The 14622-nt window shown below is 37.9% G+C and overlaps 1 protein-coding gene across 1 annotated transcript; it reads right to left on the reverse strand.

The window, feature by feature from the left end:
• Positions 1-2242: 2242 nt before the first annotated feature.
• Positions 2243-14205, reverse strand: LOC132548105 (TWiK family of potassium channels protein 18-like). The gene is made up of 2 exons (XM_060211932.1): positions 13425-14205; positions 2243-2907 (listed from the first exon to the last, which is right to left on the reverse strand). Exons 1-2 carry the CDS (start codon positions 14203-14205, stop codon positions 2243-2245), a joined length of 1446 nt encoding a protein of 481 aa, XP_060067915.1.
• Between the last annotated feature and the right edge of the window lie 417 nt (positions 14206-14622).

Below are 14622 nucleotides of genomic sequence, written 5' to 3' on the forward strand. Positions count from 1 at the left end.
GTACAGATAAGTAAAGTTTACTTACTTATACAGAAAACGGTATAATTATCCCGTATGACATGGACAGATAATAACAAATTTACATGTAGTTACATTTACCTTTAGAAAACGACCAGTATTACCAGTATATTGGTAACTAGGTTCATCACTTCTCTTCGTTTTCTATATTTCTTTCTATAAAACAAGTACACAGACAAATGTATATAGGAAACTACCTTTACCTACAACTACAGGTAAACGATTACATAAACAGGATTGTAAACTCTAGTTTTCTGTAAAAAATATGGTGTTCTTAAGTGTTGTCGAGAGAATGTGTTGCTCACATCAGTGATAAACATTAGTAAGGTACTGATAGTAAAGATACACCCAGAGACAAAAATGTGTACCGACATTTACACGAGTAATTCGCTAGATGGGTAGTACGTACGCCCTCTGATTTGCTGGCCACAGGTTACAAGTTACCTTCCACAGATGTAATAACCATCAGCATTGTTTTACTCTCACACGTATATACACACAGTTTCTAGTCGCTTACCCCAGTCTCCTTTTAGAATAAAACATATTTTTTCGCAGATTTTCTGTCGTTCTATACAGAAACTGAATCTAGTTTCTTAACAATGACAAATCGTTGTGCCGTAAATGCGAACTAAACAAACAAGAGGCCCATAAGGCCTGTATTGCTCACCAGGTTTAGTTTGCTGAAACGAAAAGAAACTAAAATAAAGATAGGGGAATATATGATCAAAAGAAAGATTTACAGGAAGAATCTGAAAAAAGGTATAAAGAGAGTGAGATCATGTGTTCCGGAAGAGTAAGCGTCTTCTGCATCCAGAAATCTAATATATCTCAGTGAGATCACTATGATGACCGTTAGGTGTCCATGAATTTCCACAACCTGTATAATTTGAAACCGTGTTATGAGTTTGTAAGTTGACAATACTCTTCACGAAAGCCGTGATATTCGAAACGAATCGAATCAACTGAGGCATGTATCACCATCTGTTGCTTCATTTAAACTCAACGAATTGAAAATGATATGTTTATTTTCCATATAAGGCCCCACCTTCACGCTGGCCTCAATAGGTCCAGACCCACCATTTATTCAAAAATCCAAGATGCCTATGACCAAATGGGGACAGAATGCGGGCATTCCTCAAGATGGAAGTATTTTAAAGTACCTCTATTGGGTCCCACCTTTCCTGTCCCAGAGGAGCCCACATCCATGGTTTATCCTCTTTTGATTTGAAAAAAAAATCGCACATTCTTACGGAAGATGAAGTATTTAAAATAATTTCCTTCATTACCTCTTTCGGGCCGTCCCTCCTGCCCAGAGGACCGAGAACGTTTTTACAAAACAAAATAACTGTCTTCACTCAACGATGCTTCATATTGGGTTCTGCCCCTTCAGCCCCAGGTTGTCGAACCACATCGTTTAAACAAAAATGATTCTCATTCACCTAATGATGCTTCAGACTAAATAAGAACAGAATCCAGGCATTCCTTCAGAAGCAGACAGACTTGCTTAATGCCCCATCATAGGGCCCCGTACATCCCGTCCCTGGTGGCAGAAACCCTCCTACTAAACCTAATTGCTTTTCTTTACCCAAGGATGCTTCAGACCAAATCGGGACAGAATCCAAGCATTCCTACGGAAGAAGGATTTTGACTCGTTTTTTACTGTTTGCGATTTTTATATTTTGCTGAAGAACGACGGACGACACACACCGGACGATGGACGATGGCAGACGGACGTCGCGGTATGGTATAAACTCACCGACCAGTTGAGCTAAAGATATTTTTTTAATCCACTCACCAGTTTATAAAAACTATTTAAAACAATACATATTTTTGTATCGATAACCATGAACATGATTTCGACGGATTTAGTGTACAGAGAGCTGTTCCAGGGTGACTGACGCACAAAAAACATCACAAAATGAAAACAGATCTAACATTTAGCGTCACAAAATACATGTATACGTGAGCTCCACTGAGAAACCATGTGAGAAAAAAAGAATTACAAATTACGTTACTGCATTCTACCATCTAGATAAACATAATTTTAACATGCGATCTAAACCCTTCATCAGGAGTTATCTTTGATATCTAGCAACCTAAATGTTGGTAGTCTATCTTGTTTTCAAAAACTCAAAAAAAAAAAATACAAAAACATGACGAGGTGAATAACTTCATAAATTAATCAATCGTTGAAAATGAGATTCTATGAATAGTGGTCAGTTGGTCACTTCCGGTCGTCATCGATGATGCCGCACTTTGTGCCGAGCCACCGGAACTTAGCTCGGACTTCTTCCTGCATGAGTTCGAAGCACATGGCTATCAACGACAGGCCAAAGATCAGGTAGAATGCACAGATAATGAGTTTCTGTTGGTTAGAGAAGGAATATAGTCCAGCCCCCGGAACAAAGTCCCCAAATCCGACCGTGCTGAGCGTGATGAAACAGAAGTAGGACCCCACAAGGTAATCCCAGCCTTCCCACATAGCGAACAAGGTAGCGCCGCCAAATATGTAGGCAGCAATAAGCATCAGGCTGACAAGGATCGGCACGCGCACTTTCTCGCTCTCTTTGTTTGCCTTGGGCGTTTTGTCCCCTATGACGATTGTGACGTCATCGTGTAGCTCGCCCTTCCTTGACGAGCGGATGAGGTCCGCCTCTTCTTTAGTGGACGACTTGATGCGGCTGTCAGACTGTCTTTGCCATTTGGCTTGAGACGGACAACATAGCCATATTACAGCGAGACACACGTGTTTGTACAGGAACCGGAAACAGTTGGCCAGGAAGGAACCCATGTTCGCCAAACATAGTAAAGTCAATGGAATTCCGAAAAGAGCGTAAACAACGGTGACCATCCGTCCATGAGCAGTTTTCGGAGCTATATGTCCATAACCTGTAATATATACAAAACAAATATTATATTTTCAACCTAATTTAAAGTGAGTTGTTGATATAAATAGATAAGGTATGTCATTTTGTTACATTTGTTTTTGAATTTATTGTGCCTTTGGGATAACTCGGGTCATGATTCGGTATCTGAAACCATCGTTCCGCCAATCCGCTCTTACTAATAATCAGTTATGGAGACACATATCTCATTAAATCCTGGTTAACCTCGCCTCCTATCTCATCAGACAGTGACACTGACTTTCCGTAATATGACTGCTACACCAAAATAAATGTCTCTGTAAACAGCAAAAATTCGAAACCCGCGCTTTCAAATCATTATGAATATAATTTTCTACATTAATTCGATTAAAACCCGGATGTCGTAATTTAATCGGAAACAATTCAGTTCACAAATGAAAAGTGTTATAAAATCAATGTTTACAGACACAATATATAGATCTCAGATTACCTGTTAAACTGTTATCTCTCAGAGTTCCACATAAATCACAGAGTTAACGAGACTTTGCACTTTCGTCGTCATGGCGTCACTAGTGACCGAATGACTTGATCATCATACCATGAAATCGACAAGAGGGCTTTATAAATAAAAAAAATCAACCACATATCGATCTGCAATTATGATTAGATGTGAGGAACCAAACGATGGAATGCTAGGTTAGATTTCTCAGCCTAATCCCCATAGGGTTCCTTTGGCAATCCTACCAGCTCCTTTCTAACGTCTCGAGAGAACGTCTGTTAACATAGGCACGATGTTAAGAGATTGACTTTCGCCCTGAAGGATTTCTCAAACTTCCCTTTAAATCATTTTAATGGTGGCTTGATGAATGTTTACATCAATGGATTGATGAAATGTTTCTAACCTATATTTTTTTTACATCTTTGTATATTTTCTCCCGTATAATTCTGTATAGATTACAGAATCAAAAATCAAGATCATCAAAATGATTGTACAATTTTAATCTTTTACTGAAAATCATGACCTTCATGAAAGTGCCGTGGACACAATATACGCCTCCACAAAATATAAAGATCAAGACTGGTCCTTTTAATTATCACTTTTAACATGTCTGTATCATAAATCTTACAAAAATCAATGAACCGTAAAATCGCCCCTTCATGCACATTGAACCATTGTATTAGTGACATTGAGCGAGTTTCGTGAAAATCTGATGATAAGTTTAGAAGGAGTTGCGTTCACAAGAAATGGACGTACGGACGGACGGCTCGAGGGATAGGCTACAGTCCTCCGTCCCGGTTTTACCGTTAGAGAGTTAATAGCTGCCCGTGTGAAAAGATACTGGCAGCGAGTCGTTTAGCAGAATGGACATCAATGACGATTCCTGGATAATGTGTGTATGTCCCAAGTATACGATGCGTCGCTATATACAATATACCTAGTTCTCGTTTGAAAATTTGACATAACGTACTTAAATCGACTAACTGACGGAACAACATCCAACAAACACAGTAAACAGGAGATTCTTCACCTGGAACACCTGTTCTTATTCTAATTATAGTTTTAAGTGGTTTCTGTGTTTATCTCTCTTCATTTCATAATTTGCCATATATTTATTGATTTTTATTTCCAATTAAGTTTTTGAAGATATAGACCGATATTTACGTGGCGGGTGCCATCGGTGAAAAAGAATGCTCTTTCTGTTACGAAATACCTGGCTTTATTCTTCTGTTCCCTTGGTACTTCTTGTTTATCTTTCCTTTCTTCATATTTTGTCATGTTTTCATCGATTTTGAGTAAACATCGGCCCACAAGTATTTGTATAAAGTAAAAAATATGAAATAGTTACAGCGTAAATGAATTCTTAACTTTTACAAAAACTGCCAATAAAGCTGACAAATAATACCGGTCACTCTCTTTGGACCTAAGAACGCGAAACGTCCTACTGCGGGAGGAACCTAGGAAACCGATATTTGGCATATATTGTCATATTGGCAGGTGACCCCCATACTTTTTCATGTCCGATCTGGTAATCGAGCCCCGGTCGCCTTATTGAAATGGTATTACCACCCGATCACCAACCGCGTTGTTTGTGTTGAAGAAAGGTGGTCTTTTGTCAGCCTTTCTAGCTGGGAGGCTGCGACGTTTGACGTTTTAATAACTCTAGTCTCGGACTTCCAACAGACTTAGAGCAATATTGATAGCCCATAGTTGTTTTGATGACACGTTTTCATCAGTAAATTGACACGATGTTCGGGAATCTCGCCCGCGGTTATAAGATAATTGTCCGTTGATACCTACAGAGGACGATTGACCCGTTTAAAGCGCCACATTGAGCTCGATTTTCACATTTTCGTAGTTTTCTGTCTATTTCCCTAAGGTGTTTGCTTTCATTAGTTGAGTATTTCTCCAAAATGCTTCGGTTGCATATAAGTCTCACTTTGTTTTACTTTTCGGATCTTTCAAGTTGAAGCCATACCATAATTTGATTGTATTGGCCAAAACCGAGAATCTGTTACGTAGCTCACAGACGAACTCCAGTACATTCGTAGACAATGAAGGAGGAAAAGATTGAATCCAATTTATAGATATCCGGATTTATATACATGTGATTAAATAAGGGTTAAGTTCGAGACAAGATCGAAACCTCTGATGACGGAAGTCGGCACTAAATCCGACACTGATAGATTGATCAATACATCACGTTAACGGTAGTTAAACTATTGGCAGATTAGTACACCTATATTTCCACTACAACTGGAAGTTGAGATGAAGAAGAGTTTTGATAAATATGAATATCTTTTTGAGCGTTTGCGTTATTTTTTTCTCGTTATAGAATTGCTTTTTGTGTGCGTTTGAAACTCTGTAGCAGTGATAAAAAATGGCTTTTCGTGTTCAGGTAATAAACAGAGAGATAGCATTGAACAACAGAGAAAATATCAACTTGTCAACAGAATCATAATCAAAGGTCAACTTCTATAAAACTAGGGTAAAATATAAACAAAAAAAAAACGATTTTGACGGAGACTCCTGAAAAAGTACAGAGAGAATAAGACCAGACTTTCGGAAGAGTAAGCGTCGTCTGCTCAATCGACGACACCTGCCATGAAAATCTTGGTCAATCCAAGCAATTAATGTCACGTTCCCAAACAAGGACAAGGAACAGGTTGCATCAACGGAAACATACAGGCAAACTAACGAACATCAAATACATCCAGCTTTTAATTGCACAAAAAAATAAACATATTTCTCAATGAGATTATCATGACCGTAAAACTTGTCTGTCATTTGTCGTCATATTGGAATATCGAATCAACTGGGTTATCCGAGTTACATCAGTATGACGAAAACACTTCTCTTCTAATTGTGAGTATCGTGTTACGGGACTTTCCACGTAGATATCCTCTCATGTGACTTGCATTGTTTCGGAATTAAATGTACTTAACAATGACGATGAAACATTATCCGTTACGAATTTTCGACATGCTTGATGTCACTGGATTGTAAAATCGACATCTCCAGCGTAATCTAGTATTTTAATAGCATTTCAACAACTCGTCTAACCCTAAAAGATGATATTCCAGGTCGAATTACTTTTATGAATATTGTATAATTTACTCGGGAATCAGCTGTCACCTTTGTCTTGTTATTATTGGTTCCATGCCATACAAACATTATGTTGACGTCATCTAATTCTAACGACCTTTTCCTGTTGACGACCCTTGGTTCCATACGGAAATGTATTTTGAGTGAATTTCTCTCACAGAGACTTTTGTATATTAGCGTAAAAGGTTGATACGGCCCGTGGGAGCTAACTACACGATGCAATGGCGTCGAAATCGACACACGATTATATATTCAATATTCAAATAAAAGTGCTGAGTGTAACAATATCATAACATCACGACTGAGGGCAACCACCCTCTTTGGGACAGAATAACATGGGGACCATTACACCTCACATTGTCACGTGACGACGTATTCTGTGTCATGCAATTCTAGTTCCTTTGTGAATGGAGCCTGCTTTTTTATACGCCGCCGGAGGCGGTCATATATTGGCGTCATCTTCTCCGTCAGTCCGTCCGTACGTCCGGGCGTCCGTGGAAATTGAAAAATTGTCATTGATTGGGTGGTTTCATACTTTTTAGGATAATCATCAAACTTCACACACATATAAAGCATTAAAATTATCATGGGCAAATTTGATTTTCAAGGTTGTTGGGTCAAGGTCACTGTTATCATTTTTAGAAAATCGTTATCAACACTTTAGCGGCTTCATTCCTTGAGCTTACATCAAACTCATTCAATTGACATCAAAATATCTTGTCAATGTTTGAGTTTCATGGTTGATGGGTCGAGATCAAGGTCACTGTTATTTTTAAGAAAACCATTTTCAGCTGTCTAACGGATTCATACCTTCAGGGATTCTTATCAAACTTCACACACTTATTTGGCATCAAAATATCTTGTCCAAGTTCAGGTTTTCAGGTTACTATGTAAAAGTCACTTTTAGTATTTAAAAAAAATCATTGTCCGTGCTCTAGTCACTTCATTCCATGAGGGATTCTCATCAAACTTCACATACTTTTAAAGCACTTAAATTTCTTAAACAAGTTTAAATTTCAGGGTTGTTGGGTAAAGGTCAACCTCACCATCATTCTTTAACGTTACAATGACTTTATTCCTTACAGGATTTTTATCAAACCTCATTCACATACAAATGATCCTTTCTTACACGTTGCTGATGAAAATGTATTATCAAAATGTTTATATTTATTGCATTACTCCTTTTAAAACAATTACAATCTAAATCCAGACTTTCCTTTTTCTTCAAATTAACCTCAAACATCAACACCTTTATAAATCATTACAATGTAATAGTTAATAGGAGTCAGTAGGAGACATGTATTACTTTAACAATACGACATATGTGTGCTTAATTGGCGATGCAGTAGTTCTTTAGAGCTCTATTAAGAACGCATTGAAAGTTAAACCTAGGAGTGTAAAAACAGATATATATTTTTGTACAGACTGATATCTGGTTTTTTGATGTATCGTATTTAGGTTATATTTCGAGCGCGTGGTGATTTTAACATAGAAGTTTCTTTTTAAATTATATATATATTTTTTTGTACAAGTCAACGTTTAGTTTTCACCATAAGGATTAATTAAGGGCGCGTGGTATAATGATGAATAGGAGAGCATATATTATGTTTTTTTATGCCTGATAGACAGCTTAAATACATCTCTGCCTTTCAATAGTCTGAAAATGTTTCACAGTCGCTAAGTCTGTCCGTCCAGTCAACAATATACATAGTTCAAGCGCGCTCATGTAGATGTTGTTTCGAGGAAATCCCCAACGCGCCTGATCAACGCGGAACTGGAGGTGTCTTTGGTATCACTGTGGAATGTATCAATGAATGAATGGCCCGATAGTGATGAAGGGTTATGTGGATGTGTGTATTTATGTGGCCCCTGGGGAACCTAATTAGGTTTTTGTTATTCATCATTGAACTTGTTTCAAAAGAAAACGAATTTGCTGTGCACAACAAAACCAGCAATGATAGAGGTCTAGATTTAGATTAATTAAAGGACCGACTCAGTGTAATTACTTAACTTTAAAATCGCAAAAGCATTCCGAAGCTCATAACATATCCGTCTGTCTGGTTCAACACTAAAATATGCGCGATACCAAGAAAAGTGGTTTACCAGATACATCATACTGCATGGGTATTAGAATACAAATGGTACGGGTTTGAGGAACGTATCAGGAAAATTTGGGTATTTTACCTGTTATTTACTAGGATTGTGAAATTCCCCATTGTGAGTTTTTCGTTTTGCTTCTCCAGTATATGATATAGTGATTAAATGCCGTATTTGATTTGATACCCAACGCTTTACAACTAATATGATAACAGCTAATGCAGACTGGTAAATCGAGAACATCACTGAACAGGTTTTACAGTGATAAAGCTATTGACTTTCCGTCGGTGTCGAATACCAAGTAACCCAAGTTGTGAACCAGAAGAAGCTTACATTACCGAAACACCTGGTCTTATTTCCGGTTACATTCTAAAGTGTGAATTATTTTGCCCACTTTTTATCAATGTCTGAATAACGATAACAATGATATGTCGGTACTCTTGATTGTTTCTGAAGCGGTTTGACTTTTATCTGAATAAAAGATTTAAACAAAATACTTCACTATTCTTTCATCATATTTTCACGTAAATTGTAACTCAATGTCTTTTAAAGCAACTTTTCTAGATACTTAGAAAGTAATAAACTTCCTCCGCTATGTTACGGGTTCTATATCATATATGGAAACGGGTGGTGCGTGTTGGGCACATTTTCAATCAAAGTATTGGACGTGCGCCTGGAAGACGACACTAGGCAAATACGTCATTTGTAAATATAAGGCATGTAATCCAGACATATCGATCCCGCGGACATCCGATCGTTAACAAAAACAGCCATTTGTTTGGTGAAAATGCATGAAGCATAAAAAATAACAAGGTTGCCTTAACACTGTTTCGACATGTACGTATCGGCAAACGAGGTATTAAGTTTATCTACGAAGATATATAGAAGCCTGATGATCGAACCTCTTTTATCATGTAAGGCGATGACCGTATGAATCGCATACAACTAAGGAAAATATTCTGTGCTACCACGAAAGCACATCAGTGAAACATTTGTTAAACATTTTGAAATACATAATCTGATAACGGCTATACAAAATATCGTATATGAAGTTGATAACGTTAATATCATGTGATAATTAGATAAAGAAAAACGTCCCGTAATTAAAATGGCTATAAACGTATATGTTAAACCATGTTACAGAAGGGCATCGTCAGTTGATTTTTTAACATGATGGACACCTTGAAGAAAAACAAAACTACAGTGATATAGGAAAGTTACTCTGTAAATTAAGAATGAAAACGACTCAAATGTTGTTGATCATCATTCCACGTCTATCTAAAGGTTAGTAACAAAATTCCTTCTTTTATGGGCTAGGCTTCCTTCAGTTGGCGTACCGAAATGGCTAATTGTAACCCCGTATTCTGATTCTATAGCGAGACTATTTCAATCTGGTGATTTGTTGGCGTTTTTTTTTTTTTATCATTTATTTTTTTTTTTGCCTTTTATTTATTTATTTTCCTTGAACTTGAAATTGAAAAATATGAAATTCTCTTAAATCGTTGCAATTTAGAAATAGGATTACAATTAGTTACCTGTTAAAAATTAAATTTTGATATGTAAATATAAAAGTTTCCATCTTTGTTGTATAAACTGGACGCGTTTGTCTTAGAGGCATGCTTCCTTTAGATGTCGTTGACGGACTTTTTACTTCGAAGACTTGAACATGCTACGTGTTAACACCATCCATCCCTGTTGGAATAGCCAAATATCACCAGAGAGCAGGCGAGACCAATTGTTGATGTTTGTGACGGCGATGAATTACCAGCACGATCCATATAAATGTTTACTCAGAGTGTTTGTTTAGCTCAATTAATCATTTATTATTGTATAATCAGCATGTTTGTTTAGTTTAATTAATCACTTATGTTTACGAACTAAAAAAACTACACCCATAATGCATGTGGTGTAGATCCATGTAACCTATATAATTACACCCACGACAGACGTATCAATTACAATTTGTTACATAGACAACCTAGGCGAGATTGTCGTGTGTGACAACGAGGCGACAACAAAGCCCGACGGAACAAAAATGTCTACTTGATGATAAATTAACAACAGCAACAGCCCCAGTCTTCACAGATTCTGTAACGGATTAATGTACTTTTAGTTATACAAGCTTAAAGTCATAAAACTGTCAAAGAATATTCTCTTTTCTCCAGAATGGCTTAAATATATGGTGTGTAATCATGTTCAATGTCATATGTAAAATATATATAAATGGATGAGATTTTCGGGAACTAAACATATATCACATAATGTTTGAAATGTTATATAGATGCTGTAATAATTATGACACACAGGACATTTACAATAATCTAATCCTGACAGAGAACGTGAGCCATTTTTCCTGTCTATGAAATAAAATAACCCAAATCACCGTTTGTATAAAGCAAAAATAACGGCATTGGAAAAAAATGGTGTTCTCCCTTCCATTTCTCTCACTGAACATTGCCTCCAGTAAACAACATTGAGAGGATGTACATCTGTGCTACCACGAAAACACATCAGTGAAACATTTGTTAAACATTTTGAAATTCTGTTTACATAATCTGATAACGGTTACTTAGATACAAAATATCTGGTGAGATCGACATCTTGGAAGATTTGATAGGAGCGTTAATATCGATATAAACTGCAATGATAATTAGATCCTGAAACGACAACACATGTAGCATAGGAGAGAACCGAGATATCTTTACAAAACTAACAAAGTATAACATGATCACGTGACCTAGGGGGTTCTTGAGAAATTTCAACCAAAATTACCAAATAAGGTGTGAAATATTCACGTGTGGTCCAACAGAATACATATGACGTAGGAGAGATCTTGCGAGATCTCGATCACATGTTCCGACGTCTAAGATATGACATATTCACATGTGTCGTCAGGAAATTTCTCGCGAGAATTAACCAAACGTTTTTCTGTTCTCCGCTAGACTACTTTTCGAAAATACAGATTACCGGTAAAAAGTTGCAACTAAGACAGGTTATCTAGTCTACCAAACTTAACAATTACTAGGTAATGGAATATTCACATGTGACGTACATGTAGGAGAGTTCGCGCGAACTCTTTACCGGTTCATAACATTTGAAGATTTAAAAGGGGGAAAAGGTTCGAGAATCCTGTTTGATACCGCTGATTTTTTTTGTCCTTGTGTTACCTACAGGACCCAAATATAGACATCACACTGTTACACTGCGGCCTATGTAGTCAGAGATATATAGAGTCTGTCAACAAATAACTCATTAGCAGTGCTTCGCTGATGTTGTTTGACTTAATCTTGTTTTAATGAATCATCCGTCAGCTGAAATAAACTGGTATCTACTTCCATCCCTTTTTATCTAATCGATTCTCATTACACCGCTTAACAACTCTCTTTCCGGTGTCATGTCCGTCGTAAGATCTTTAAACGCAAAACTCTAATTATATCATCAGTTGTTCATAACTTTTAAATCAGATCACACGATAGGTTTAAATCCCTTCTGTAAAAAACACAACATTTGGTATACACATTTCTCTAAAATTGGCTGACATAGACCCACTGGTTCGAATTTGTTGGCAATTTTACATAAGAAATACCAGATAAGATTATGTGTTGAGTAACCCTATCTACTTTGTGTTTACCATCAACGATCAACAGGATTATATTTGGAACAGACACCAGCTGGACTTTCTCTGATGGACGACAACTCTCCTCAACTATCGCTTCTCCAACACCCTCCCACCATCATTGTACGGGAGCATGTATATTATGTCGTTGTTTCTTTCATAATTCTCCCGAAATACCTTTCTTATTTTTTTATGTAACTATACATAACAAAAAAATCAACTTTAACCAAAAAATACCTAAACCCAAACATACAAAACTCAATCCAACAGAAATCAATCATCAGCTGCCACGTACACTACACACCAACAGAAACTGAATGTATACACCCACACATACCAAACTATACACCAACATAAACACAACTATCAACATTAGAAAAGAATATTGATAAAAACTTAATTTCATCGACAACACTCGCCATGTAAATCTTGGTCAATTCAAGTAAGTCATGTCACGTTCTCCAATGAGAACAAGCTAAATAGGAACAACAGGTTCACTAACGAGCATCAAACACGTCCAGCTTCATATCGCACACGAAAGTAGTATGTTCGGGATAGAGATAATTATGATGACCGTAAAACTTCCCCACCAATCTACATCTCTCAAAATAAATGATGACGTAATGAGGTAGGCGCCCGTAATGATGACGTACTCACCTATCGTTGTGGTGACGGTGATGGAAAACAGTCACCCGTAGTGATGACGTACTCACCTATCGTTGTGGTGACGGTGATGGAGTAGAGACTCCCGTAGTGATGACGTACTCACCTATCGCTGTGATGACGGTGATGGAGTAGAGACTCCCGTAGTGATGATGTACTCACTTATCGTTGTGATGACGGTGATGGAGTAGAGACTCCCGTAGTGATGACGTACTCACCTATCGTTGTGGTGACGGTGATGGAATAGAGACTCCCGTAGTGATGACGTACTCACTTATCGTTGTGGTGACGGTGATGGAGTACTCACCCATCGTTGTGGTGACGGTGATGGAGTAGAGACTCCCGTAGTGATGACGTACTCACCTATCGTTGTGGTGACGGTGATGGAGTAGAGGCTCCCGTAGTGATAACGTACTCACCTATCGTTGTGATGACGGTAATTGATTACTCACCTATCGTTGTGGTGACGGTGATGGAGTAGAGGCTCCCGTAGTGATGACGTACTTACCTATCGTTGAGATGACGGTGAGGAAGTTAACCGACGTAGCGATGCTGTACTCACCTATCGTTGTGATGACGGTGATTGAGTAAAGGAGTGCTCCAGCGAATGACCACTGTACTTCACCCTCGCCGTCTTTACCATCCCAGCCCTCCTCCTTGGTGGCCTTGTAGATGAGGGTCTGGAAGTCCCTGAGGATTTCGTCAGCTGCTATGCTCCAGTTGGCTGTATGTAACACGTTATACAGGTAAGTGATGTTCCACAGCCTGTCCACTTGGACCTTTCGGTGGGCTGCCACATTGGCACGAGCTGTCTTTTCATAGGGAGCCTCCAACTCTTTGAAAATGAATCCCCCGAGAATGGAATAAGCGACTACGAGAGAACACATTCCTATGTGAGAGAAGAGAAAAGCGACAAACTGCTTACAACATTTCATGCAGCGTTTGCCACGTCGATTTTGAGATTTTGAACGATTTGGAGGTTTTTTGTTGAGTGTCTTTGAATGTGTTGAAGATTTCGGATACACTTCGTGATTTTTATGTTTTCTTGATTTTCCACAGAAACAACAGGCGCAACATCCCAACTTCCGGTCTGGAGGGGTAAAGTAAGGATCGTCCCCTTCACTACAATGACCGTTTTCTGGAGATGTGAAGGACAGATTTTCTTGTTGTATGTCATCTTCTCGTCTGCCACTAATGCCACTCACTCTGCTCACGTGCAAATGCACATCATCTTCGCCGTCATGAACAATCTCAGTGTCGGCCTTAGAAAGTATCCTTTCAATCTCTTCGTCACTTCCTGTATCATAATCTGACATATGTTCCTTAACACTCTCAGATTCCATAACGAAATAATAATGTCACATCAGTCCCTCATTAAACGTTGGTTCCCTAATATCCGGCTGATTCACATCAGCTATAATAACATTTCTGGTGCTCGCCGGCCATTTTTTATCATGTCCGCCGTGATCGCTGGTCGCAGTAATGTCCTTTATAAGTATGATCATCCGTCATTACCTGTCAACAGAGATATCTAACGTAAGTTTGTACAGCAGTTATAAACATTAATGTCCAATAATATGCATAGTCCTCATCAGATGTCATCATTCAAATTACAAAGCACTTGTCAACCATAACATAATACATAAATATTGTTACAGCATAAAATAAACTAACTTTAGACGAACGTGTCCAAATTTTGGAGTTGTATCTTTATAAATACATGTCCGCACATCCAAATACTCTAATTTTATAATAGGTGT

This window comes from Ylistrum balloti, unplaced genomic scaffold (genome assembly GCF_031769215.1).
Source record: "Ylistrum balloti isolate Yb309-2 unplaced genomic scaffold, AGI_CSIRO_Ybal_v1 Utg370000, whole genome shotgun sequence".
In the NCBI taxonomy this organism is placed as follows: domain Eukaryota; kingdom Metazoa; phylum Mollusca; class Bivalvia; order Pectinida; family Pectinidae; genus Ylistrum; species Ylistrum balloti.